Here is a 27,786-nt window from a genome sequence, read left to right as displayed (position 1 = left end):
ATAGAGACCATTATAAACTTTTGAACAGTAATAGATACAGAGGCAGAGCTGCCTCGAAGATATTGTCAAAATGCAGCGGGAAGGCTGGGGAAAGTTGGGGGGCAGGAGGGAGGGGTATAAGAGATCAACCAAAGGACTTGTATGTATGCATATATGCATAACCAAATGGACATGGGACGCTGGGGGGTGGGGGAGGCCAGAGGATAGTCAAGGGCGGGGGTGGGGGGACACATATGTAATACCCTTTGTAATACTTTAAGCAATAAAAAAATAAATAAATAAAACTTAAAAAAAGAAAAAAAGAACAAGTGTAGTTTCTAAGGCAAATACAGGAAGTAACACACCAGGAAGAAACCTAGTCTCTTTGAACATTGAAAAGACTCGGTTTTCCCTAAGTAATCAAAGACCTGATAAAGGAAGGACACGAAGTACTCAGGTGATTATTCTGATGAGGCACAGAATCCTTGTTTCCCAGGCAAGTTAGTTAACAGGTAAAGAGGAATCTTTAAATTTTTCATTTTATTTATTTTAATTTTCCAGCAGCATTTATCCCCTCTATGCCCTCTTCCACCTCCAGCACAGCCCTCCCCACCCCAATTACCACACTGTTGTCCAGAGAAATCTTTTATTGTAACAGAGAGAGAAAATTAAATTCTAGTTTTGCACAGGCACACTATCATATTAAAGCTTATTTAAAAAACCTTTTAGGCACAGCCTTTCAGCGCGGGTGCAGGGCAAGTGCATGTCTGCTCTGCTGGAGGAGGCTTCTGCCCGGGTGGCGACTAGCTCGCGGGGAATGGTTCCCGGGTCCTAGAGCCCGGCTCGCGCTGGGGGCCTGGTAGCTGACGTGGTGGTTGTGATTGAGGGCACTGCCAACCTGGGGCCCTACTTCGAGGGGCTCCGCACGCACTACCTGCTCCCCGCCATCGAGTATGTTAATGGTACTGCCGCCGAGACGGACTTCGGGGAGACCATGGGGGGACCCAGTACAGCCTCGTGGTGTTTAACACGGTGGACTGCGCTCCCGTGTGCTACGTACAGTGTCACGCCCCCACCAGCAGCGCCTATGAGTTTGTCACCTGGCTCGATGGCATTAAATTCATGGGCGGGGGTGGCAAGAGCTGCAGCCTCATTGCGGAAGGCCTCAGCACGGCCCTGCAGCTGTTCGATGACTTCAAGAAGATGCGAGAGCAGATCGAGGGATCCACTTCTCCATCGTGTACCCTCGGAAGCTGCTTGCCCTGCGGCTTCTATTCGAAAGGCAGCCCCCCCCCCCCCCCACCATGCTGGAGTCACTGCAGCCGCCAGCAGACATGAGCCAGGACCCACGGCACATGGTGCTGGTGCGGGGACTGGTGCTGCCAGTTGTGGGTGGCTCGCCCGGCCCCCTCCAGCCAAAGCAGCCTGTCTTCCTGCCTCCAGCTCCATCCTCGAGTGTTGCTCTCTCGGCAGCCCCCCAGCAGCCTCTGCCCTCCCTCCCCCAGCAGTACCAGGTTCCTGGGAACTTGAGCACAGCTCAGGTGGATACTCAGAATGTAGTGGAGGCTGCCAAGAACCAGAAGGCTGGGCTGGGCCCGTGCTTCTCGCCCATCAACACTCTCCAGCAAGCGGCTCCAGGAGTGGGTCCCCCTTTCAGCCAAGCCCAGGCCCCTGCGCTGCTGCCCCCACGCACCAGGGCCTAGGGCAGCCCCAGCTGGGACTCCCCCTCCTGCACCCGCCACCTGCCCAGTCCTGGCCTGCACAGCTTCTTCGCGGGCTCCACTGCCAGTGTCACAACCAAAGAGAGAACGAGAGGGCTCCGTGTTTCGAAAAAAATGGGAGCGAGACTGTTTCTTTGTGGAAGTGAAGAACATGCCTACGTGTTTAATATGCAAAAAAATCATGTCTGTGTTGAAAGAGCACAGCCTGAAACGCCATTATGAATCAAAGCACAGTAAGAACTTTGACCAGTATACAGACCAGACACGAGATGTGATGCTCAGTGAACTGAAAAAGGGCCTCAAGTGTCAGTAGGGTTTGGAAAGCCAGCCATAGAAATGACGTGGCTGCCACATGCAGTCTCACAGTGATGTGAAGAGAATTACCTGGGCATTAAAACCTCTCACACACGGCGAGTTTATAAAGGAGCAGATGACAGAAAACACATCTGTTTGGGCCATTATTTAAGTCGAACAGGCGTTGATTTGCATTGTACGGTGCGTTGAAGGGCAATCAGAAGATTGACAAGTCCAGTTGCTCGAAAGAGTCAAATCTATTGTGGCTTTTTCTATTTCTGCGCATGAACTACTTCCACCCAGTTAGCTTTATTTATTTGTGAAGTTGAGAATTTTCATGTGACCGAAGAAGTCTGTGACATGGTGCCAGGGCAGGCCCAACACTGGGAAAAGGCTTATTTTTGTGTATTTGCAGAAATGAAAAGATTTACGTAGACAGGTCCGAACTCCTAAGCACAGCCACAGACAGTTGTGGTAATGTAATCACCTATGTCACAGGGGAACTTGTCGGGACTCCACAGTCCAAGGTGGCAACGTTTGGTGAGGACAGTCAGGTGATTGTATCAGTCACCTGGAACTGAACTGTGCAAAGAAAGTCAGTGGAGCACACTGCGGTCACCCGGATGCGCTTCTGTACGTTCGTCACAGGCAGGTTGATGGTGAACTTGAGCCAGTGTATTCCACAGAAGCCCTATGACCTGGTCGTCATGTGACGTGTGGGAGAAGGCAGAACTGTTGCAACCAATCTACTTGGTTCATTTCCGATGAGGCAAAAGCCACAGCTTGGTTTCCCTGTGAAAGTTGGTCAGAGACTTTGGGTCAAGGTTATGACCCTTCTGAACACTTTTTCTGCGCAAGAACATTCACAAACAGCGACTTGAATGTATGACCATGTCTGCCCAGTCCTGGCAAAGACGGGAAGCCATGAGCAAGGAATATTCTGCCTCCATTTCCTTTGCTGCAGTTGGTTTCCAGAAATGAAAGACATGACCCGAACGGTATTTACCCAAATTGTGGGGTTAAAGACTGAATTCCCCCGAAGGCTTTCTGCATCCAGACTCTGTGAGAATGGACTAATACTGTCAGGTTGCCTTTGCTGGGCGATGCTGGGCGTGTGAATGCAGGCCACACAGAGTAGTTACGGAACCACAGTGCAATAGGGTGCTGGTCCAGGAGCCTGCGAGGGTCTCGGCCCATCCCACCGTGCCCCCCGGGCCTGATGCTTCCTTCTCGGGCGGAAGGGGTGATGTCAGCCTTCTGGCTTCAACTCAAAGGAGCAAAAGAATTACAAAAGCGAAAATTTTAATAATTAGATCTATTTTTCAATTTGTATTTTTTCAACTCTGAATTTGAAATATAAACTCCAGTACCAAACATGTTTGTATTATGTTCCATGCATTCACCATAGTTCAGTAAAGATGCAATTTGATTATAAAAACAAACAAAACCTTTTAATAAATCAGTTTTCACCAGCTTGACCACACAAGATAAGAATTCCTCCCTTTTTCTCTCCCTTCCTTTCTTTTTCTCTCTTTTCCTCACTTTCTATACCTATTTAGGTCTTATCCTTTATCCTCCTTTTTTCTAGTCTAAAATAGCCTTTAAATAACCTCTAAATTAGGACATAATGAGTCTTCTTTTTTTTGGTATTTTTATTTATTTTTAATAAATCATTATTGTTGAAAGTATTACATATGCCCCCTTTTTCCACATTGCCCTTGCCCACCCCCCTCTCACCCCAATCCTTCAACACCCTATTGTCTATATCTATGGGTTATGCATAGCATATGCGTATATGCTCAACAAAAATGTATCCTCAGCCCAGCCAGCATGGCTCAGTGGTTGAGCGTTGACCTATGAACCAGGAGATCATGGTTGGATTCTGGTCAGGGCACATGCTTGTGTTGCAGGTTTGATCCCCAGTGTGGGGCGTACAGCAGGCAGCCAATCAATGTTTCTCTCTCATCAATATTTCTCTCTCTCTCTCCATCTCTGAAATCAACAAAAATATTATTTTACAAAATGCATCCTCATACTTGAAACGTTTTGCTACCAAAAACAAATCTTAGTTTCCTTGCAAAAATTACAGTAACAGAAAGAGAAGAGAATCTAACCATGCTGATCAACTGAACCCAGTCTCCGTGTCATCAATTCTTCGCCGCCGCCCCCACCTTTGGGAACCCACCACCACGATGGTGAACTCAGGGTCGGCGCAGAAGCGGCTGCTCAAAGAGGAAGACGTGACCAAAGTGGAATTCGAGACCAGCGAGGAAGTGGACATGACGCCCACGTTCGACACCATGGCCTGCGGGGGGACCTGCTGCGAGGCATCTACACCTATGGGTTTGAAAAGCCATCCGCCATCCAGCGGCGCACCATCAGGCAGAAAATTAGAGGGAGAGACGTCATCGCGCAGGCTCAGTCTGGCACGGTCAGGACCGCCACCTTCAGCATTTCTGTCCTCCAGTGTCTGGACATCCAGGTCCGTGAGACCCAGGCTCTGATCTTGGCCCCCACGAGAGAGCTGGCCGTGCAGATCCAGAAGGGCCTGCTCGCGCTGGGCGATGACATGAAGGTGCAGTGCCACGCCTGCATCGAGGGCACCCACGTGGGCGAGGACTCCGGAAGCTGGACCACGGGCAGCACGCGGTGGCCGGCACGCCGGGGCGTGTCTTTGATATGATTCGGCGCAGGAGTCTGAGGACACGTGCGATCAAGATGTTGGTTTTGGATGAGGCTGATGAGATGTTGAATAAAGGTTTCAAGGAGCAGATTTACGACGTCTACAGGTACCTGCCCCCCGCCACGCAGGTGGTGCTCCTCAGCGCCACGCTGCCCCACGCGATCCTGGAGATGACCAGCAGGTTCATGACGGACCCCAGCCGCATCCTGGTGAAGCGTGATGAGTTGGCGCTGGAAGGCATCAAGCAGTTTTTCGTGGCGGTGGAAAGAGAAGAGTGGAAATTGGACACGCTGTGTGCCCTCCACGACACGCTGACCATCACGCAAGCCGTCATCTTCTGCAACAGCAAGAGGAAGGTGGACTGGCTGAAGGAGAAAATGAGAGAAGCCAACCTCACGGTGTCGTCGATGCAGGGGGACATGCCGCAGAAGGAGCGGGAGTCCATCATGAGGGAGTTCCGCTCCGGCGCCAGCTGGGTGCTCGTCTCCACCGACATCTGGGCCCGCGGCCTGGACGTCCCTCAGGTGTCCCTGGTCATCAACTACGACCTGCCCAACAACCGGGAGCTCTACATCCACAGAATCGGGCGGTCGGGGCGTACGGTACGGCCGGAAGCGCGTGGCCATCAACTTCGTGAAGAGGGACGACATCCGCATCCTGCGGGACATGGAGCAGTACTGCTCCACGCAGATCCACGAGATGCCCGGGAACGTTGCCGATCTGATCTGAGGCGTCTGCTGCGCTGGGGACGAGCTGGCCAGCTCTGTCCCCTCGGGACTGTCCAGAGCAGGTTGTTTAAGGAGGTTCATGGGAATTGAACCTTGACCCCTCTGACCACATTGTCAGGACGTGACAATACCTGCAGCTCACGGGGAGAATGTAGGAAGGACACAAAGTTCTTGCAACGGGAAACAAGTCTAGTGGTGCCTCGCAACCCGTCCAGGATGCGGTTTTGGGTCTGTCTGCTTTTCTTACCCACGTGTAAATAATGTTTTGCTCTTGGTCTTTTTCATTAAATATTTTAAACGTTGAAAAAAAAATTACAGTAACAACTTAAAAAGTTAAACATGTGGCTTTATTTTTCTGCCATCTTAACATACATTAAGCAAATCATTTTTATTGTATGTTTTGTTCTTAGGTTGAAGTTACAATTTTATCATCCCAAACATCTAGCAGAGATAAGCTTATTTGACTAGCCTTAAAGATTATAAGTGCTTATATTTTCTTTAAGCCAATTAAAAAGAACTCTTTTACAAGTTAGTTTTTAGAAATAATACCTGGAGGGAGAAAAATATTACATAAATAACATACATACAAGCACCGACAGATGCAATGAGAGACCTCTGAGCTTTTATTTTAAAAGCCACAATAATACAGTCAATAGTACAAAACTCAACTAGCTTATAAATGAATGATTGGATCTAAGTGGTGTTTTTGGCAGATGGAACAAGTTTACCTACTCAGATGACTAAAGCTCTTTACCAATATTTGTGGAGAAGACTTGGGAAATTTTTATTTGTCTTTAATAGGTAATCCTTTGGAGTCTGTGGACTAAAATTTTGGTCAAGGGAGCCTATGGAAATAGCAAGCAGCAGTTTGTTTTTTAAACTCTCCTCTATCCCCTGTCTTGGGGGTTGCTTTAACCAGCGCTTATCTATCAGGATGCTTACATTTTAAAAACATGAAAAGATTAATATTTCCATGGGACTGAGAAAAGAAGTAGGTTTTATCTAAGAAGGAACTCAGGGACATAGTTGCCTGTTACCAGAAATCTAGGTACTATTTAAGGTGCTTTTTTTTTTTTTTTTTTTTTTAAGATGTGAGTCCAATGAATTTTTTTTTTCAGTGAAGGCCCAAAATACAGGTATCCCCCCAAAAATGTATACACACTGTGAATAATTATAAGGCAGAATATATTTCATTTTCAAAATGTAATAGACTATGCAGCTATCGGTTGTTTAAGTGTGTATACATTTTTTATTGTTGTTAATCCTCATCCAAGAATATTTCCCCATAGATTTTTAGAGAGAGTGGACGGAAGTGGGTGAGACACAGCGACAGAAACATCGATGTGAGAGAGACAATTTATTGGTTGCCTCCTGCACACCCCCGACCAGGGCTAGGATCGAGCCTGCAACCAAGGTACATGCCCTTGACTGGAGTCAAACTCGGTACCCTTCAGTCCGTGGGCCAACGCTCTATCCACTGAGCCAAACCCTGCTAGGGCTAAAGTGTGTGTACATTTTGGGGGGACACCCTGTATAGGAAGTCCCGGACCTTATGGGGTCTGCTTACAGAGTAAGGAACAATAAATGAAGTCTTTGTTGCATTTTCTGGGTCTTCCTGAAAGCAATTTCCGGGCTACCAGTACTTATGTAAGTTTCACACCTGCTTCAGTATCACTTGCTGTTTTGACATTTGTGTGAAGCTTGGTCTCCACCTCCTAAAATTGTTAAGGAAGTGTTTTGGGGTTTTCATGTTTTTGTTTGGTTTTGTTTGTTTAGTGTTTGTTTGTTGCATTTTTAAAAATTAAATTTATAGGGGTGATTGGGTTAATAAAATTAGATAGGTTTCAAGTGTACATTTCTATGATATATCATCTGTATATTGTATTGTGTGCTTACCACCCAAAGTCAAATCTTCTGTCATCATATATATATATTTTCCCCTTTATTGAATTGTAGGGAGACAGGAAGGGAGAGGGATAGAGATAGAAACATCAATGAGAGAGACACATCATTGATCGGCTGCCTCCTGCATGCCCCCTACTGGGGTTTGAGTCTGAAACTCAGGCATGTGGCCTGACCAGGAATTGAACCAGTGACCTCTTAGTTCCTGGGTTGAAGCTCAACCGCTGAGCCACACCAGCTGGGTTGTCACCACATATGTGACCCCTTTACTCTTAGCTAAGCCTCCCATCCCCCTTCCCTCTGGTAACCACCTTACTGTTGCCTGTGTCTAGGAGTTTTTGTTTGCCTTGTTTGTTCATTTGTTGCTTCCAGTTTTATCTCCCACATATGAGAAGTCATATGGTTCTTGATTTTTCTGTCTGACATTTCACTTAGCATGATATTCTCAAGATCTATCCATGTTGTTGCAAATGGCAGTATTTCATCTTTTCTTGCAGCTGAGTCGTATTCCATTGTATACATTTATCACATCTTTATCCAAGAATCTACTGAAGGATACTTTGTTTGTTTCTGTGTCTTGGCCACCATGAATAATACTACAATGAATATAAGGGTGCATATATATTTGTGAATACGTTTTCAAAATTTTTGGGTAGATACCCAGAAGAGGGGTTGTTGGGTTAAATGTAACTCTATTAATTTTTTTTTGAGGAAACTCCATACCTGTTTCCATAGTGGCTGTAGAGTTTACATTCCTACCAGCAGTGAATGAGGGTTCTTTTTTCTCCACAGCCTCTCAAAACTTCTTACTAGTCTTGTTGATAACAGCCATTCTAATAGGTGTGAAGTGATATCTCCTTGTAGTTTTGATTTGCATTTCACTAATAGCCGGTGAAATTGAACATCTTTTCATATAGCTATTGGCCGTTTGTATCTCTTCTTGGGAGAGGTGTCTTTTCAGGTCCTCTGCCTGTTTTTTATTTGGATTGTTTGTTTGTTTGGTGTTGAGTTGTATGAGTTCTTTAATGTTTTGAATATTGACCTTTTGTCAGAGCTGTTGTTTGCAAATATCATCTCCCATTCAGTCACCCCACCCCACCCCCTGCCACACACATACACACACACACACACTAAGGCATTCTTCTATATCTATCTATCTCTCTCCTTCCTCCCTCCCTCCCTTCCTTCCTTCCTTCCTTCCTTCCTTCCTTCCTTCCTTCCTTCCTTCCTTCCTGTAGGACATTTGTTTAGGATAAGAGCTCTCTTAAAAATCCTTTTAGATGTGAAAGGCCAGATCTTCAAAGATGTATCTATTTCAGTTGTCACTACATACCAATAAGCCTTTTTATGGCTTAACCATGGACATAAGAGCTGTCTCCAAAGAGTGCATAAAAGATGCAGATTTCTCAAGATGCAGAGCCACTCCAAAGATAACCTAAGAAAGCAAAGACCTCACTGTCACAGGTAGTAAAGAAACTTCTATCTCCCACAAATTGAGACACCTTAAATCACAGACCCATTCATCCATGTTACTGGAAAAGAGATACTGGGATGGAAATTTTTCCAGCGCAAACAAGGCAACTAAGGTAGATATGACAATGGTTCTTTATATTCTGGGACTCTTTATTAAGATAAACTCTCCAGCTTGGCTGGCATGGCTCAGTGGTTGAGTGTTGACCTATGAACCAGAAGGTCACGGTTTGATTCGTTGTCGGCACATGCCCGGGTTGCAGGCCCTGTTTGTGTGAAGCATATGCAGAAGGCAGCCGATCAATGATTCTCTCTCATCATTGATGTTTCTATCTCTCTCTCCCTCTCCCTTCCTCTCTGAAATCAATAATATATATATATATATATATATATATATATATATATATATATTACATACTCTCCGGAAAGCTGGCACATTTAGACGAAGAGAATGCTGTTTTTCACATCTTAGGTTCCTAGCCAGCTGGCTGCCTGATGCAAGCTTGACAATGAACGTCCCTCCCCACCCACAAGTGGCAGAAACCAGAGAGCATTCTCACTGGTTACAAAGCCAAGTTTTGGGTTCATAAAATAAGACAAATGGAGATGCTCATCTTATGATTTTCATTTTTATGAAAAATGAGACAAAAGACAGAGACAAAAGAAAACCTGACTGTTTCTGGCAAGCTAAGAATCAATAACCTATGGGTGCCCCAAAGCAAATTTATAAGAGTCATAATTCAAGATCTATTTTTACTAGTGATTTTCTCCTGCCATTATAAATTTGGAAAGAAGAGACAAGGAGAAAATGTTACCCTCCTCTTTTGACTAGTCCGATATGGGACACTGACCTGGTGAGAATTCTTACCTTCTGTTGTCTGTTGTCACTTATCCCATAACTCAACTGCAGTCTCTGGGGAGAGTGGACTATCCCAGTCTTTTAATGTCCCATCCTCATTGCCAGAAACAGTACAAGAGGGGAAAAAAAAAATCCCTTCCCTTCTACCCTAGTAGAGTTTCAGCTGGGACTTTGTAACAAAAGACAGATTAACAAGGAAAAAGAAACATGTTCATAAAATGCACATCTCATATATGCTTGGGAGAAATGCAGGGTTGAGTAGCTCCAAGAGGTGGCTAGCACCTGCGTTTTCATAGCATCTTTACCAAGAACAATACATTTTTAGAGAAATGACAAGACAGAGGAAAAGAGCCTTATTCTTCCAAGGGCAGCGAACCATGGGAAGCTGAATATATGGGGAACTAATGGAAGATAATAGCTGGTCAGTAGAGTTTGTTATGTGCTGCCTCAGAGCTGACAAGCATCTTCCGTAATATTGTAGGTTATTAACTTCTGTACAAATTTATGTTCTGCTTCAGGCACATAATTGCCTTCAGCTCAAAGGGTTAAAAGAATTAATCTGCCAAAAGGGCTGGTTTTCAAGCGGCATATTCTGCTATTCTGTAGGTTTGATTATAAAGTTCCCCAACTTTATAATGACCCCTACGTTTTAACATGGAAATCTGAGGTAAGGCATGTTGAAAAGGTGTTAGGGATGTTATTCACATGAGGCTTATTTATTTAAAAAAAAAACAAACAAACACGTATCATAGTAATAAAAATAAAATTAAAGTAGACCAGCCGGTGTGGCTCAGTGGTTGAGCGTCGACCTATGAGGTCACAATTCGATTCCTGGTCAGGGCACATGCCTGGGTTAAGGGCTGATCCTGTGAGGTGAGCAGGAGGCAGCAGATCACTGATTCTCTCTCATCATTGATGTTTCTATTTCTCTCTCCCTCTCTAAAATCAATAAAAATATATTTTTAAAAAATTTTACAAAACAGTTAAAGTACAGATCTGGCTGGGCAACATTGTGTGGTGCTACACGCCTATTAAAACGACAGACAAGGTGTCACGTTCTTTTATGCAATGAGTACATAAAATAATTTTAAGTTGAAAAAGATGAAAACAGCATATGAACACACACAAAACAATTTTTTTTTTTTTTGCTATGCACAAGCTTTTTATTTTGATATAGTCCCATTTCTTTACTTTTTTCTTAGTTTCCTTTGTCCTCGGAGCTGTATTGGTAAAAATACTGCTTTGACATATGTCTGCTATTTTGTTGCCTATGGATTCTTCTAAGATTTTTATGGTTTCCCATCTTATGTTTAAGTCCTTTATCCATTTTGAGTTTATTTTTGTGTATGGTGTAAGTTGGTGGTCTAGTTTCATTTTTTGCATGTATCTGTCCAGTTTTCCCAACACATTTATTGAAGAGATTGTCTTGACCCCATTGTATGCTCTTTCCTCCTTTGTCAAATATTAATTGAGCATAATGGCTTGGGTCGATTTCTGGGTTCTCCATTCTGTTCCATTGGCCTATATGTCTGTTCTTGTGCCAGTACCAGGAAGTTTTGAGAACAGTGGCTTTGTAATACAGCTTGATATCTGGTATTGTGATCCCTCCAACTTTGTTCTTTCTCAGGATTACTACGGCCTTTGGGAGTGGTTTTTTTTTTTTAATTGCATATAAATTATTGGAGAGTTTGTTCTATTTCTGTGAAATATGCCATTGGTATATTAATGGGGATTGCATTGGATCTATAGATTGCTTTGGGTAGTATGGACATTTTAATGATGTTGATTCTACCAATATGTAAACAGGTATATTCTTTCATTTGTTTATGTCTTCCTCTATCTCTTTTTTCGACGTCCTGTAGTTTTTGAAGAACAGGTCTTTTACCTCCTTAGTTAAGTTTATTCCTAGGTAGCTTAATTTTTTTTGTTGTAATGGTAAATTGGATTGTTTTTTTTTAGTTTCTCTTTCTGTGAGTACACAAAACAATTTAATGAAATGAATGTTAATGAAAAATCAGAGCTCATTTTCATTTTGTGTAAAGTGTTTGTTTGTGGGTTGTTTTTTTCCTTTAGAGTTGCTTAAATTCATAAAAATAAGAGAGCCCTGACCGGCTTGGCTCCGTGGATAGGTGCCAGCCTGTGGACTGAAGGGTCCCGGGTTTGATTCCGGCCAAGGGCACATGCCTGGGTTGTGGGCTCCATCCCCAGTAGGGGGCATGCAGGAGGCAGCCAAACAATGATTTTCTCTCATCATTGATGTTTCTATCTCTCTCTCCTTCTCCCTTTCGCTCTGAAATCAATAAAGAAATATATTTTTTTAAAAAATAAGAGAAAGTTCCCATTTTGAAAACAGTGCTAATACCAATTATTCCTGAGCCAGGTCTTTAAAAAATGTCATTCCATCAATTTCGTGTGGATTAATTCTTGTAACCTTTTGAAGTCAGTGAGCCAAAAAATTGTTCCTGTTTTCCACATAGCTCAAAGGGTGGAGCCTCCAAACCACTAGGAGAAGAAGGAAGTTAAAAGAGGTTAAATACTGGGGCCAGCCTCCCCTGGCCAGCTGAGCAGTCTGGTTTCACAGTCAACATGAAGGCTCTCCTGACTCTGGGGCTTCTCCTTCTCTCTGTCGCCGTCCAGGCCAAGGTCTATGAGAGGTGTGAGCTGGCCAGAACCTTGAAAAGACTTGGGATGGATGGCTACAGGGGAGTGAGCCTGGCAAACTGTAAGTTACCTCTCCCTACTTCCAAATAGCCAGCCAGGGGTGCAACAGATACTAACAGAGGATGAATACTGAGAAAGGTCTTTGCGTGAATGGACTTCTTTAAAAAAAGTTATTTGAGGATTTTTATACTTAAAATGGTTAAAAACTTATATCAACTTGTTCCTTCATAAACAGAAATGCCAGATGAAGGAATGAGAGCACGGGAGTGCAAAATTGTGCACCATTCTAAGCAAACCACCACCCGTTGTACTCTCCGAGTGCTACCAAGCTGCCCCTTGCCGCAGACTCAGTGGCACATGCAGGCTGACTGACACATTTGAGCGCGTGCTTGACTCCTGCTCTTTTCCGGGTGGAACCGGGGCTCTGTGAGCCTAGAATAATGCAGCATTTTTCTCTTTTTTAATCCCCCTGCATGACATGAGGCTTTTCATAGCAAAGTGTTTTGTTTGTTTGTTTTTAATTATGTTGATATCGCAGTACAGGGGCTGTAGGAACCTATTTCCTCTCAATCACTGTTTATGTCAGGATCGCTGAAATGCAGCATGAAATGCCATCTTATTATTCTTTCTTGCTCTAGTTGATTAACTGTTTTGATTTTTTTCTATGCAATCCTAGATGTGCCTGTGTAAACGTTACTTTGTATTTTAGCCCATTTTTGTCAATGTTATCAATGTATGTTTAGGTTGAATTCAAACACTTCCCCTTAATAACTATTTTTGAATGAATGAATGAATGGTTTGATGGATATATGGATGGATGGACTATGAAATAGTCTTTCCTCTTCTACATCTTTATACTTATAAAGTGAGTCATTAGTAAAATAAAATTAGCTATATAGAACTGATTATGGTATGCAGTATGTATCATATGTTATTGCTATTTATTACTAAAAATATGTTATTTTCAGGGGTGTGTTTGGCCCAATGGGAAAGTAGTTACAACACACAAGCTACAAACTACAATCCTGGAGACAGCAGCACTGATTATGGGATATTCCAGATCAATAGCCACTACTGGTGCGATGATGGCAAAACCCCAGGAGCAGTTAACGCCTGTGGTATAAACTGCAACGGTAAGAGAAAATAACGTTTAAGTGATGGCACAGGACCCATCTGGTTATGCTTACAAGAATAGAGATTCAATACAAATGAAAAGGTTTTGAAAAGTTCCACAGGGACCTAGAAGAATGCCATCTCACTCTGGCTGAGTGGCTCAGTTGGTTGGAGCATCATCCCGTACAACAAAAGGTTTCGGGTTCGAGTCCTTGTCAGGGCACAAGGTGAGGTATACCTAGGTTTCCAGTTCAGTCCCTAGTTCGGGTGCGTATGGGAGGCAACCAATTAATATTTCTCTCTCTCTCTCTCTCTCTCTCTCTCTCTCTCTCTCTCTCTCTCTCCTCTCTCTCTCTCTCCTTTCTCTAAAATTAAAAAACACACACGCATATCCTCAGGTGAGGATTAAAAAAAAGGTGACTCTGACTTTAAAAAATCAAATCAAATCAAATCATAAAAATGAAAATATTGGTGAAGTATTATAAAATTGATATCGTTAAATTTCTAAATGTTAAAATTCTAGTAGAAAACATTATTCTTAGAATATTCTTTTGTATCCAGTTAATTCATTTTAAAAATATTTTGTATTCGATAATAATCTTTGGTCACTGAATAAAAATTCTTACTACCAAGACACTTATGACTACTAGTAACTTTAGGTATATATTGTTCTAGATAGAATACATATCAATCATGTCTGTGAATATAAAGCTATGTCATGTATAAATATACCTACATATAAATATGTGATAATGTGTGGTGCTCTTTATGGTTATTTTTTATTATTATTACTGATTTTGGAGAGAGAGGAAGGGAGAGGGAGAAACATCCATGTGAGAAACATGGATTGGCTGCCTCCTGCACGCCCCCTACTGGGGATTAAGCCCAAAACCTGGGCATGTACCCTGACCAGGAATCCAACCGTGATCTCCTGGTTCATGGGTTGATGCTCAACCACTGAGCACACCGGCCAGGCACAATGTGTGTTTTAACAAAAATGAAATTGTACTATATATACTGCTTTACAATTTGTTCTTTATCACACAAAATTATTTATATGTTAACAAATACCAATCTTGATTTATTTTTATTAATTTTTTATTTTATTTTTATTCTTTTATTTTATTTTATTTTGGGGAAAAATGGATCTTTTTTCCTTTTTTTTTTTTAGATAGAGGGGGGGAGAGGGAGAGGGAGAGAGGAAGAGAGAGAGAGAGAGAGAGAGAGAGAGAGAGAGAGAGAGAGAAACATCAATGTGAGAGAGACACATTGATTGGTTGCCTCCCACATGTGCCCAGACTGGAGCCATGGATGGAGCCTGCAACCGAGGTACACGCCCTTGATTGTGAATCCACCCCTAGACCCTTCAGGTCTGTTGGCCGATGCTCTAACCACTGAGAAAAACTGGCCAGGGCTCTTATTTCTTTAGGGGAAATTTCTAGTAGTAGAATTGCTGATTAAAAATTACTAGGCTGGTTCCTCCTTTTCTTCTAGTAGTGCTTATTACAGAGAGAACTATCTCTCTATCACATTACTTGATAATTCCAGAGCTTCCAATGACTTTGGTATCTGAGTTTCCTCCCAACATTCACAGATGCATAACTTGTGGAAAATAATTGTAGTGTCCATTCCTTAGCCTAAGAGAATAAAATGGGCTAAACCTAAACATAAAATGAAATTTCTGTGAAAGTTGTCTTCATTTCTCACCACCTGTTTTTCAGTTTTGCTTCAAGATGACATCACTCAAGATGTAACCTGTGCCAAGAGGGTTGTCGAGGATCCACAAGGAATCAACGCATGGTATGTGTAAGCTTAGAGGGGAAATCTTTTTTGCCCTGTGCTAGGAGAGAGGTGAGAGAAGATTTTCAGGGCCACCATATGCTACTGAGAACTGAAAGTTGCAGATTTAGATTTATGCAAAAAAAAGTATCACTTAGAAGCAATCTATTTTAACATTTTAACAGATTCAGAATCTTTTTGTCTTACTCCTCCACTAATTTGAGGGGATTTCTAGAATTTCTAAGATTCTCCACACTCTACCAGTTCCTTGTCCTATTTTGAAATGTTTGGAATGAGGTAAATGTAGAATGCACTTTGCAGTGGCTGTTAGGAAATGCACGTGACTCTCGTGGTCAGCATACTATGCTGTAGCCAGGGCTTTGGGGAGAAGTGAAGTATTGGGTGTACATATCTCCATTTAATAAATAGCAATACCTGGATCTATCAAAAGCCTGTATTTCATATAGTGTTAAAATAGTTTGTCCTCACAAAGGATTTGATGTATGTCTATCACAGTGAAGATATGCTTTAACCTTATCACTGTGTGTTTCACCTTTCCCTACAGGGTGGCCTGGAGAAATCACTGTCAAAACCAAGATCTCACTCAGTATACCCAGGGCTGTGGAGTGTAACTGGACAGCTTTCCTTCTTCAGCTCCTTATTTCTCATTTTCCTATTCAGGAAGTAGCAGTTGAGTAACAGTTCACACTTTTTTCAAATAAATAATGTTTTTACAGAAGCAGGAGCAAAATACGGTCTTTCTTCTAAGAGGCTAAGGTTGTCTAATGTGTTAATTATTGGGTAGTAAGTCTACAACATGTTTCAGTGTGCTGATAGAGCTACTGCTGGTGAAAATTTACCTAAATCTTGATTACCAAATACGTCTCCAGTACATTCAGTTCTTAATCAAAGACTTCATCTTGAATGACACCAGTATTCCTCAATGTTTGATATATATGTAACAAAAAACTATCTTAAAACACATTGACCTCAGGCAAAATCTCAGCTGTGTAGGCATGTGATGTGTTCATCTGTTCATTCGTCTCCCAAAACAGTAAAAGATAACCATTCTTTGTTGGGCAATATCAAATTTACAAAAGAACAGAATGCCAAATAGCTGAAAATGGAGACGGCCTGGATTAAGAATATTGTTTTGATTAAGTGTGATCTTTGGTTTAAATGCTTTCTTAGAAATGTTACTTTTATACAGCTTTAAAAATGAACTCGCAATTTATATATCCACCTACTTTAGCCCTTTAAAGAACTTTTTTATGCATCTTGCTGATCATGAAGGAATACCAAGAAGGATTAGATTAGCTGTTGCTGTTTCTTAATTTTATAAGCTTAGATTTCTGCATTATGACTAAAACTGGAGGCAAATGAGTTTGAAAGTACTGAAATAATTGCTAATTAACACCAGTGTGAACTTATCATGTTGTTAAAAAAATAAACATTGTCATTAAAGGACTCATACCTTGTCTTTCTCTAGTGTGACAAAATGACTTAGCCCTCTTCACATTTCCTTATACCTCACCTGCACCCAAACAGGTTATATGGCTGGGGAAAAAAGACAACCCACAGGCATGCTGACAGATCTCACTTTAAATTCATAACCACACCTGGCCAGTGTGGCTCAGTGATTAAGCATCGACTCATGAGCCAGGAGGTCAGGGTTCAATTCCTTATCAGGGCTCATGCTTGGGTTACAGGCTTGATCCACAGTAGGGGACATGCAGCAGGCAGCCAATCAATGATTCTATCTCACAGTTGATGTTTCTCTCCCTCTCCCCCTGTCTGAAATGAATGAAAATACATTTAAATTCATTACCACAAATCTCATATGGGCCCTCAAATCTGCCAGGCGTCTTAGTCACCTGTCTGCAATCCTTCTGGATTGGTGTCCCCACTCTCCAAAATGACTATTACTGTTTTATTTCCCTTCCCCCTCCTTCAAAGCCGTAGCACAGGTGCCTACATAGCCCTCCAACTATCGCATTATTCTCTGCTCACTTTTGCAGCTACACGTCTGAGGTTAGGTATCTATCTATACTCACTAGTTCCACTTCTCACCTCCCATTCTCTTTTTGCTGTTCCGATTGGATGCGTTTTGCTTCCTCTATGCCAAATTGCTGGTTTGAATCTCGGTGTCCTCTACTCTACTATTTTTTAAAAATATATATTTTATTGATTTTTTGCAGAGAGAAAAGGAGAGAAATAGAGAGTTAGAAACATCGATGAGAGAGAAACATCAGATCAGCTGCCTTTTGCACAACCCCTACTGGGGATGTGCCCACAACCAAGGTACATGCCCTTGACAGGAATCGAACCTGGGACCCTTTGGGACCCTTCATTCCGCAGGCTGATGCTCTATTCCAGGGGTGGGCAAACTTTTTGACTCGAGGGCCACAATGGGTTCTTAAACTGGACCGGAGGGCCGGAACAAAAGCATGGATGGAGTGTTTGTGTGAACTAATATAAATTCAAAGTAAACATCATTACGTAAAAGGGTATGGTCTTATTTTTTTTTTTTTTTTTTTTTAGTTTTATTCATTTCAAACGGCCGGATCTGGCCCACGGGCCATAGTTTGCCCACAGTTGCTCTATCCACTGAGCTAAACCGGTTAGGGCTCTACTCTACTATTTTTTTAAAAAATAAATTTTATTGATTTTTTACAGAGAGGAAGGGAGAGGGATAGAGAGTTAGAAACATCAATGAGAGAGAAACATTGATTGGCCACCTCCTGCACACTCCCTACTGGGTATGTACCTGCTACCAATGTACATGCCCTTGACCAGAATCGAACCTGGGACCCTTGAGTCCACAGGTCGACGCTCTATCCACTGAGCCAAACCTGCTAGGGCTCTACTCTACTATTGATTCCCTGAAATTATTCTTCATTTCAGGTAGCGTATGCTTCATTTTGGTTGGTCCTTTTTTAAGTCATTGATGTTCTCTTAAAGTTCCTTGAACTTGCCACTAAGTTTCTTGATGATGTTACTAAGTTCCTTGAGCATCCTTATAACCATTGTTTTGAACTCTGTTCCTGATCATTTGCTTGCTTCCATTCCATTTAGTTCTTTTTCTGGAGATCTCTTCTGTTCTTTCTTTTGTGGCATGTTTCTTTGTCTCCGAATTTTTGCTGTTTCCCTGTGTTTGTTTCTATGTATTAGGTAGAGCTGCTATGTCTTCCTGTCATTGGAACCCTGGGCTGAGGGTGGTGTGGGGCTAGGACCCCTCGCTCCTCACATTGATGCATTTTTTTCCACAGTCAAGATATCCCGTCCAGCAGGCATGGCTCAGTGGTTGAGCATTGATCTATGAACTAGGACAGTGGTTCTCAACCTTGGCTGCACATTAGAATCACCTGGGAATCTTTTTAAAGTCCTGATTTCTGGGCCTCATACCCCAGAAATTCTGTTTCTTTGCTACTAATGTTGTGGCCCCACACCATGAAGATGCAGTGAGAGGACGGCCATCTGCAAGCCAAGGAGAGAGGCCTCAGAAGAAACCAAATCTGACCTTCATTTGGACTTCTAGCTTCCACACTGTGAGAAAATAAATATCTGTTGTTTGAGCCACACAACCTGTGGCATTTCACTATGGCAGACTTAGCAACCATATGGATGCTCTTCCCCCCACCCCCCAATATATTTTTATTGATTTCAGAGAGGAAGGGAGAGGGGAGAGAGAGATACCAACATCAATGATGAGAGAGAATCATTGATTGGCTGCGTCCTGCACGCCCCCTACTGGACATCGAGCCTGCAACCCGGACATATGTTTTTTTTTTTTTTTTTATTGCTTACAGTCTTACAAAGGGTATTACATATGTGTCCCTTTTTTTCCCCCGCCCTTGACAATCCCCTGGCTTCACCTATCCCCCAGTGTCTTATGTCCATTGGTTATGCTTATATGCATGCGTACAAGTCCTTTGGTTGATCTCTTACACCCCTCCCTCCTGACCCCCACCCCTCTCCGGCCTTCCCACTACAGTTTGACAATCTGTTTGAGGCTGCTCTGCCTCTGTATCTATTATTGTTTAACAGTTTATAATGGTCTCTATTATCCATGAATGAGTGAGATCATGTGGTATTTTTCCTTCATTGACTGGCTTATTTCACTTAGCATAATGCTCTCCAGTTCCATCCATGCCGTTGCAAATGGTAAGAGTTCCTTCTTTTTTACAGCAGCATAGTATTCCATCGTGTAGATGTACCAGTTTTCTAATCCATTCATCTACTGATGGGCACTTAGGCTGTTTCCAGATTCTAGCTATGGTGAATTGTGCTGCTATAAACATAGGGGTGCATATATCATTTCTGATTGGTGTTTCTGGTTTCTTGGGATATATTCCTAGAAGTGGGATCACAGGGTCAAATGGGAGTTCCATTTTCAGTTTTTTGAGGAAACTCCATACTGTCTTCCATAGTGGCTGCGCCAGTCTGCATTCCCATCAGCAGTGCACAAGTGTTCCTTTTTCTCCACATCCTCTCCAGCACTTGTCGTTTGTTGATTTGTTGATGATAGCCATTCTGACAGGTGTGAGATGGTACCTCATTATTGTTTTGATTTGCATCTCTCGGATGATTAGTGACTTTGAGCATGTTTTCATATGTCTCTTGGCTTTCTGAATGTCCTCTTTTGAAAGGTGTCTATTTAGGTCCTTTGCCCATTTTTTGATTGGATTGTTTATCTTCCTTTGGTTAAGTTGTATGAGTTCCCTATAAATTTTGGAGATTAGGCCCTTATCAGATATGACATTGGCAAATACGTTTTCCCACACAGTGGGTTTTCTCGTTGTTTTGTTCATGGTTTCTTTTGCTGTGCAGAAGCTTTTTATTTTGATGTAGGCCCATTTGTTCATTTTCTCTTTAGTTTCACGTGCCCTAGGAGCTGTATCAGTGAAGAAATTGCTTCTGCATATGTCTGAGATTTTGTTACCTTTGGCTTCTTCTAGAATTTTTATGGTTTCCTGTTGTACATTTAAGTCCTTTATCCATTTTGAGTTTATTTTTGTGTATGGTGTAAGTTGGTGGTCTAGTTTCATTTTCTTGCATATATCTGTCCAATTTTCCCAACACCATTTATTGACGAGACTATCTTGGCTCCATTGTATGTTCTTGCCTCCTTTGTCAAATATTAATTGAGCATATTGGTTCGGGCCGATTTCTGGGCTCTCTATTCTATTCCATTGATCTATATGCCTGTACTTGTGCCAGTACCAGGCAGTTTTGAGAACAGTGGCTTTGTAATACATCTTGATATCTGGTATTGAGATCCCACCTACTTTGTTCTTTTTCAGTATCGCTGCAGCTATTCGGGGTCTTTTTTTATTCCAGATGAATTTTTGGAGAGCGTTCTAGATCTGTGAAGTATGCCGTTGGTGTTTTAATGGGAAGTGCATTGAATTTATAGATTGCTTTGGGTAGTCCGGACATTTTAATGATGTTGATTCTACCAATCCATGAACACGGTATATTCTTCCATCTGTTTATGTCTTCCTCTATCTCTTTTTTCAACGTCCTGTAGTTTTCTGAGTAGAGGTCTTTTACCTCTTTAGTTTAAAGTTTATTCCTAGGTAGCTTAATTTTTTTGGTGCGATGGTGAATGGGATTGTTTTTATAATCTCTCTTTCTGAAAGTTCACTATTGGTGTATAGAAATGCCTCAGATTTCTTGAGGTTAATTTTGTATCCTGCTACATTGCCAAATTCATGAATTAAGTCTAGTAGCTTTTTGATGGAGTCTCTAGGGTTTTGTATGTAATATTATACATACATACATACATACATGTCATCTGCAAATAAGGACAGTTTTACTTCCTCTTTTCCAATTTGGATGCCTTTTATTTCTTCTTCTTGCCTAATTGCGATGGCTAATACTTCCAGTACTATGTTGAACAGGAGTGGTGAGAGTGGGCATCCCTGTCTTGTTCCTGTTCTTAGGGAAAATGGTGTTAGTTTTTGTCCATTGAGTATGATGTTGGCTGTGGGCCTGTCATAAATGGCTTTTATTATGCTGAGGTATGATCCCTCCCGCCTTGCTGAGAGTTTTTATCAAAAATGGGTGTTGGATTTTGTCAAATGCTTTTTCTGCATCAATTGATATGACCATGTGGTTTTTTTTCTTTCAATTTGTTTATGTGATGAATCACGTTTATTGATTTGCGGATATTTTACCATCCTTGCATCCCTGGGATAAATCCTACTTGGTCATGGTGTATGATCTTTCTGATGTACTGCTGGATCCGAATTGCAAAGATTTTGTTGAGGATTTTGGCATCTATGTTCATGAGGGATATTGGCCTGTAATTCTCTTTCATTGTGTTGTCTTTACTTGGTTTTGGTATTAGGGTGATGCTGGCTTCATAGAATGAGCTTGGAAATGTTCCTTCCTCTTGAATTTTTTGTAGTAGTCTGAGGAGGATAGGTTTTAGTTCTTCCTTGAATGTTTGGTAAAACTCCCCTGTGAAGCCATCTGGTCCTGGGCTTTTGTTTGCTGGAAGCTTTTTGATGACTGCTTCAATTTCTTCCATAGTTATTGGCCTATTGAGATTTTTGGATTCTTCCTGATTGAGTTTTGGAATGTTGTATTTTTCTAGGAATTTGTCCATTTCCTCCAGGTTGTCTAGTTTGTTGGAGTAGAGCTGTCCATAGTATTTTTTAACAATCATTTGTATTTCTGTGGGGTCTGTTGTTATTTCGCCTCTATCGTTTCTGATTTTGTTTATTTGGATCCTCTCTCTTTGCTTCTTGGTGAGCCTAGCTAGAGGTTTGTCAATTTTGTTTATCTTTTCAAAGAACCAGCTCTTGGTTTCATTGATTTTCTGTATTATTTTTTTGGTCTCTATGTCATTTATTTCTGCTCTAATCTTTATTATCTCCTTCCTTCTGCTCACTCTGGCTTTTTCTTGTTGCTGTCTTTCTAATTCTTTGAGTTGTAGAGTTAGATGATTTACTACCATTTTTTCTTGTTTTTTGAGATAGGCCTGTAGAGCTATAAACATCCCTCTCAGGACTGCTTTCATTGCGTCCCATAGGTTTTGGATTGTTGTGTTTTCATTGTCATTAGTTTCCAGGATGTTTTTGATTTCTTCTTTGATCTCATTGTTAACCCAATCAATATTTAATAACGTGCTATTCAGCTTCCAAGTGTTTGAGTATTTGGGGTTGTTTTTATTGTAGTTTATTTCTAATATTATGCCATCGTGGTCTGAGAAGATGCTTGGTATGATTTCAATCTTCTTGAATTTGGGGAGACTGTGCTTGTGACCCAATATGTGGTCTATTTTTGAATATGTCCCATGAGCATCAGAGTGGAATGTATATTCCGTGGCTTTGGGGTGAAGTGTTCTGAAGATGTCTATTAAGTCCATCTGATCTAGTGAGTCATTTAGGAATGCTGTTTCTTTGCTGATTGTTTGTCTAGAGGACTTATCCAGTGATTTCAGTGGTGTATTAAAGTCCCCTACTATGATTGTATGTTGTCAATCTCTTTTTTGATATCTTCCAGCAGATTTTTTATGAATTTGGGTGCTCCTGCATTGGGTGCATATACGTTTACCAGAGTTATATCTTCTTGTTGTATTGATCCCTTTAGTATTATGAAGGGGCCTTCCTTATCTCTTGTTATGGCCTTCACTTTGAGGTCTATTTTGTCCGATATAAGTATTGCTACCTCAGCTCTCTTTTCCTTTCCATTTGCCTGAAAGATATTTTTCCATCCCTTCACTTTCAGTCTGTGTGAGTCCCTTCTAATTAGGTGGGTCTCTTATAGACAGCAGATGTATGGGTCGTGTTTTTTTATCCATTCAGTCACTCAGTGTCTTTTGTTTGGAGCATTTAGTCCGTTTACATTTAAAGTTATTCTTGAAAGGTACTTGTTTGTAGCCATTTCTTTTTTTTGTGTGGCTGTTTTCTTTCTGAGCTTTTTTATTTCTTCTTTTTACACCAGTCCCTTTAGCATTTCTTGCATTGCTGGCTTGGTGGTGATAAACTCCTTTAGCCTTTTTTTGTCTGTGAAGCTTCTTATTTCCCCTTTAATTTTTAATGATAGCCTTGCTGGATAGAGTATTCTTGGATTCAGTCCTTTGCTTTGCATCACTTTGTAAATTTCCGTCCATTCTTTTCTGGCCTGATATGTTTCTGTTGAGAAATCATTTGATAATCTAATGGGAGATCCCTTGTATGTAACTTTCCGTCTCTCTCTTGCAGCCTGTAAGATTCTCTCTTTGTCCTGAACATTTGCCATGGTAATTATGATGTGTCTTGGTGTGGGCCTTTTCAGGTTCACCTTGTTTGGGACTCTCTGAGCTTGTGTGACTTTTTTCTTCCCCACCTCAGGGAAGTTTTCTGATATTATTTCTTCGAGTAGGTTTTCTAATCCATGTTCATCTTTCTGTTGTTCCGGCACCCCTATTATTCGTATGTTGTTTCGTTTCATGTTGTCCCAAAGCTCCCTTAGGCTTCTTCCTGTCTTTTAACTTTTTTCTCCAATTGCAGTACAGTTTGGGTGTGTTTTGCTTCCCTGTCTTCTAATTCACTAATTTTGTCCTCCGCTTCTCCTAGTCTACTATTGATACTTTCAATGGTGTTTTTCATTGCAGCTATATCACTCTTCATTTCTTCTTGGGTCTTACTTAAGTTGTTGATTTTTTCATCTGCTTCTTCTAGCTTCTTCCATATGTTATTGATTTTTTCATCTGTTTCTTCTTACTTCTTGCATAGGTAGTTGACTTTTTCATCTGTTTCTTCTAGCTTCTTGCATAAGTTGTTGACTTTTTCCTCCTTCCGGTTTATGCACTCTAGGACCCTTATTCTGAATTCTTTTTCTGTCATGTTGCATGCCTCTGTATCATTTAGCTGCTTTTCTGGCGCGTCCTCTTTTTCTTTCCTTTGGGGGTTTCTTTGTCTACCCATGTTTGATCTCACTGACATATCTAGACTTTGAGTCATTCATTGGCTACTCCCTGGGTGGCAGTGACTCCTTGGGCTGTGGTTGCTCTTTAGGCGGTTGCGGTAGCAGCTGCTCCTCAGTTGGCAGCAGCTCCTCTGGTGGGTGCTGTTCACAGCTGTGGTGGCTCTTCTGGCTGGTGGGGGGAGGTTTCACGTACAGCTGCTGTTCCTCAGACAGCGGGTGTGGTGCTCAGGAGGCTGCTGTTTCTTGGACCTGCTGCGTTGATTTAAAGGCACAAAATACAACACAACAAGGCACCACGTACCAGGCACTAAACACAAATATATTCACGATATTAATAACCTCAAATAAAGGTGACCACCCGAATTAAGAGAATTAGGGGATAAGGAAGAAAGAAGAGAAAAATATAAAAGAGAAAAAAGAAAAGAAAAGTAGGGGCCAAAAAAAAAAGGAGTGCAAAAATGAAATTGGGAAAAAGGAGGGGGGAAAATAAAAGAGAGAAAAGAAAAGGAAAAAAAAAAGCGAAAAGAGAGAATGAAGTGGAAGAGGGGAAGAGACTATTAATATGAGGAGAAAACTCCTATAGAACCGCCACTAATCCCAACAAATTCCAGCAACAGCTTTCTGGAGATGAATGCAAACTAGAAACAACCAATAATATCAAGAGAGGCAAGGGAAAACAGAAGCACAAAAATAACCGGGGGGGATGCGTGGAGGGAGGGGAAAAACCAGCAGAAAAAAATAAAAAGCAAAAGCAAAACAGCCTCACAACAAGTCCTAAAACACACACACACACACACACACACACACACACACACACATACAAACAAGCAACAACAACAACAAAACAATATACTCAACAATCAAGCAAACAGCAACAAAACAATAGAAAGATAAAAGAAAAAAATAAAAAAATTTTTGGATAGTGAAGAAAGATAAGGGGTATGTGTATAAAGATTTCGAGCAGTGGATTGGAGATAGGATATATAAGTAGGGTGAAATTTTGACAGGAGGTAAACAGAAGGAATAGGGACAATCTAAAGCAGGAATAGGATAAGAGAAACAGGACAACAAAAGGGGAAAAGTGAGGGAGAGGGTTTTAGCATAGAGGTGAAATTGAGGTAAGGAAAATTGTTGCTAAAGGAACAATGAAAATAGAATGGAGAACACTAATCCCAAAATAAAATAAAGAGAAAATAAAATGGCACTTTAAAAAATGGTAAAATGGTAGCAGTAATAATACTGGTTAAAAATAAAAATGTAGTAATTAAAAGGGTAAAATCAGGTGATGGAAAAAGAAGGAAAAAAAAATTGGTTTCTTAGTTAAAAGGTGAAAAAAGAAAAAAAAATTGCAGTAGTGAAGGTCCTTCGGTTCTTCGACTCGTCAGTCTGGCTCATCTTAGTCCTGCCAGGTATTCAGGATAGTGTTGAATTTCCCTGCGATACCCTGTTCCTCTGTGTTGTAAACCACAGTCCTTATTTTAAAGCAGGCCGTATTTGTTTCCCACACTGCCTTATTTTGTGTTTAGCAAAGAATCAGTTTGTGGCTCAGCCTCTGGGTGGCAGTGTTCTGGGGTTGGCCTCTGAGGCTATATGGCTTCTCTATCGCTGGGATTGAAAATCCCTCCATAGGCCAGATCGTGTTAACTCCCGGGGACTGATCAGATTATTTTAATCCTTGATCTCGTTCACGGTGGAATCTGGGTGTGGCTGTGCTCCTTGCCTGGGGGCTAGGTAGGGGAGTCTCACCCTCCGGAGAGAATGGATGCCCCGATCCTGGGCCCAGGGGTGTCTCAGCACTCAATTCGCTGCCACCTCTCCCGGCCCCCCCTCTCTCCTCAGTCTCTCCCCAGATTCCACTCATCCGCACCTTCTCCCTCTCTTCAGCACAGGTGAGTGTCTGTATCCGAGATGTCTTATGAACAGGATTCAGTGAAAATAAATAAGCAAACGCCGGCTGCGGAAACGGGGAAGGATGACTTTCTTACAAGCTCTTCTATTACCGGCACTGCATGCTCTGGTCAGCTCTTCAGGCTGCCCCCTTTAGGCTCAGTCCTCCGTGATCACAGAACCCAGCTCTCAAATCCCCCAGCGGTGCCAGGAATCCCACGGATCTCCTTTCCCCAGTCAGGGGCTGTGCCTGTCCCATGGGATGCGGCTGTCTGCCGCGCGGTCTGCCTCTATCCCTCTGGGCTCAGAGGTCTGGCAAACTTTCCTGCCCAGATCCCTGTTTTTTTACCTTTCCAGGGGAGCTCTGCCCTTCCCGGCTGCAGACCGTCTCACCAGCTGAGTAGTTTCGCCAATTTGGGGTGGGTGTTATTAGTTTCAGCTGCTTACTCCATTTGCTCCAGGAGACGACCTGGGACTCATCTGCCTATATCACCGCCATCTTCCTTCCTCCTGTATTAGCTTTTTGTAAAAATATATTTTATTGATTTTTTACAGAGAGTAAGGGAGAGGGATAGAGAGTTAGAAACATCGATGAGAGAGAAACATCGACCAGCTGCCTCCTGCACACCCCCTACTGGGGATGTGCCCGCAAGCAAGGTACATGCCCTTGACCGGAATCGAACTTGGGACCTTTCAGTCCACAGGCCGACGCTCTATCCACTCGGACATATGTTCTTAACCAGAACCGAACCTGGGACCTTTCAGTCTGCAGGCTGATGCTCTATCCACTGAGCCAAACCATCTAGGGCTGCATACAGATGTTTTTATCTTTTATTTCCTACTACAGGCCCAGTGCACAAAAATTTGTGCACTCAGGCGGGTCCCTCAGCCTGGCCTGTGCCCTCTCACATTCTGGGACCCCTGGAGGGATGACCACCTGCTGGCTTAGGCCTGCTCCCTGAGGGATTCGGCATAAGCTGGCAGTCAGACATCCCTCTGGCAGCCTGGCAGCCCACGGGGCATGTCCAATTGCCAGCAGGGAGCAGACCTAAGCTGCAGTCGGACATCCTTAGCGCTGCTGAGGAGGCGGGAGAGGCTCCCACCACCACCGCTGTACTGGCAGCCGTCAGCCTGGCATGTGGCTGAGCAGAGCTCCTGCTGTGGGAGCGCACTGACCACCAGGGGGCAGCTTCTGCATTGAGCGTCTGCCCCCTGGTGGCCAGTGTGTGTCATAGTGACCAGTCATTCCCAGTCATTCTGCTGTTAAGGTCAATTTGCATATTACCCTTTTATTATATAGGATTTTCTATCTCTTTGTCTTTTGATCTACTTTCTGGGAATTTTCTTCAATATTATCATCCAGTGTTTTCATTGTTTTTCATTTCTGCTATCATATATTTAATTTCCAACAGCTTTTATTGTTGTTGTTCTCTGAATGTTCCTTTTTTCCTTGTGTTGTGTCAGATTTACTACTTCTTATTTTATCTGAATATAGTAATAAATAGAGGCCTGGTGTATGAAATTCAGGCACTGGGGGGGGAGTCCCTCAGCCCAGCCTACACCCTCTCCCAGACTGGGAATCCTTAGGGGATGTCTTACTCCGTGGGGAGTGGGCCGAAGCTGCAGTCTGGCCTCCCTCTGCGGGAGGTCAGAGGGACTTTGAAGGCAATACAGTGATAGAAATATGCAGGATTAAAGATGTTGTTATGGGTTCACACAGCGAGATAGACCACCAATTCAGAATTTAAATTTAAGAGCCTTTATTAAGCTGGCCAGCAGATCATAGTCACA

General features: G+C 42.3%; 1 protein-coding gene and 1 pseudogene across 3 annotated transcripts in view; both read left to right on the top strand.

The window, feature by feature from the left end:
* Positions 1-16,669, top strand: part of LOC308514246 (lysozyme C) — a 44,843-nt gene extending 28,174 nt beyond the window's left edge. Inside the window, exons 3-6 of one of the 2 annotated variants that reach the window (XM_081084321.1) lie at positions 12,274-12,358; positions 13,266-13,430; positions 15,132-15,210; positions 15,755-16,669. In XM_081084321.1, the coding sequence (XP_080940447.1) occupies positions 12,274-12,358; positions 13,266-13,430; positions 15,132-15,210; positions 15,755-15,821 (396 nt within the window). In that variant the 3' untranslated portion in view covers positions 15,822-16,669. Of the gene's footprint in view, positions 1-12,113; positions 12,359-13,265; positions 13,431-15,131; positions 15,211-15,754 lie in introns of both variants that reach the window. The other variant, XM_081084322.1, reaches the window with a different exon arrangement.
* LOC308514245 (eukaryotic initiation factor 4A-III-like) lies at positions 4,187-5,406 on the top strand (annotated as a pseudogene). Its single transcript has one exon. The product of its transcript is annotated as a eukaryotic initiation factor 4A-III-like (transcript).
* Positions 16,670-27,786: the final 11,117 nt, after the last annotated feature.

The sequence above is a fragment of the Myotis nattereri genome (genome assembly GCF_964212035.1).
Source record: "Myotis nattereri genome assembly, chromosome: 2".
Taxonomy (NCBI): Eukaryota; Metazoa; Chordata; class Mammalia; order Chiroptera; family Vespertilionidae; genus Myotis; species Myotis nattereri.
The sequence above is the reverse complement of the archived record's forward strand: the minus strand, read 5'-3'. Positions and strand labels throughout refer to the sequence as shown.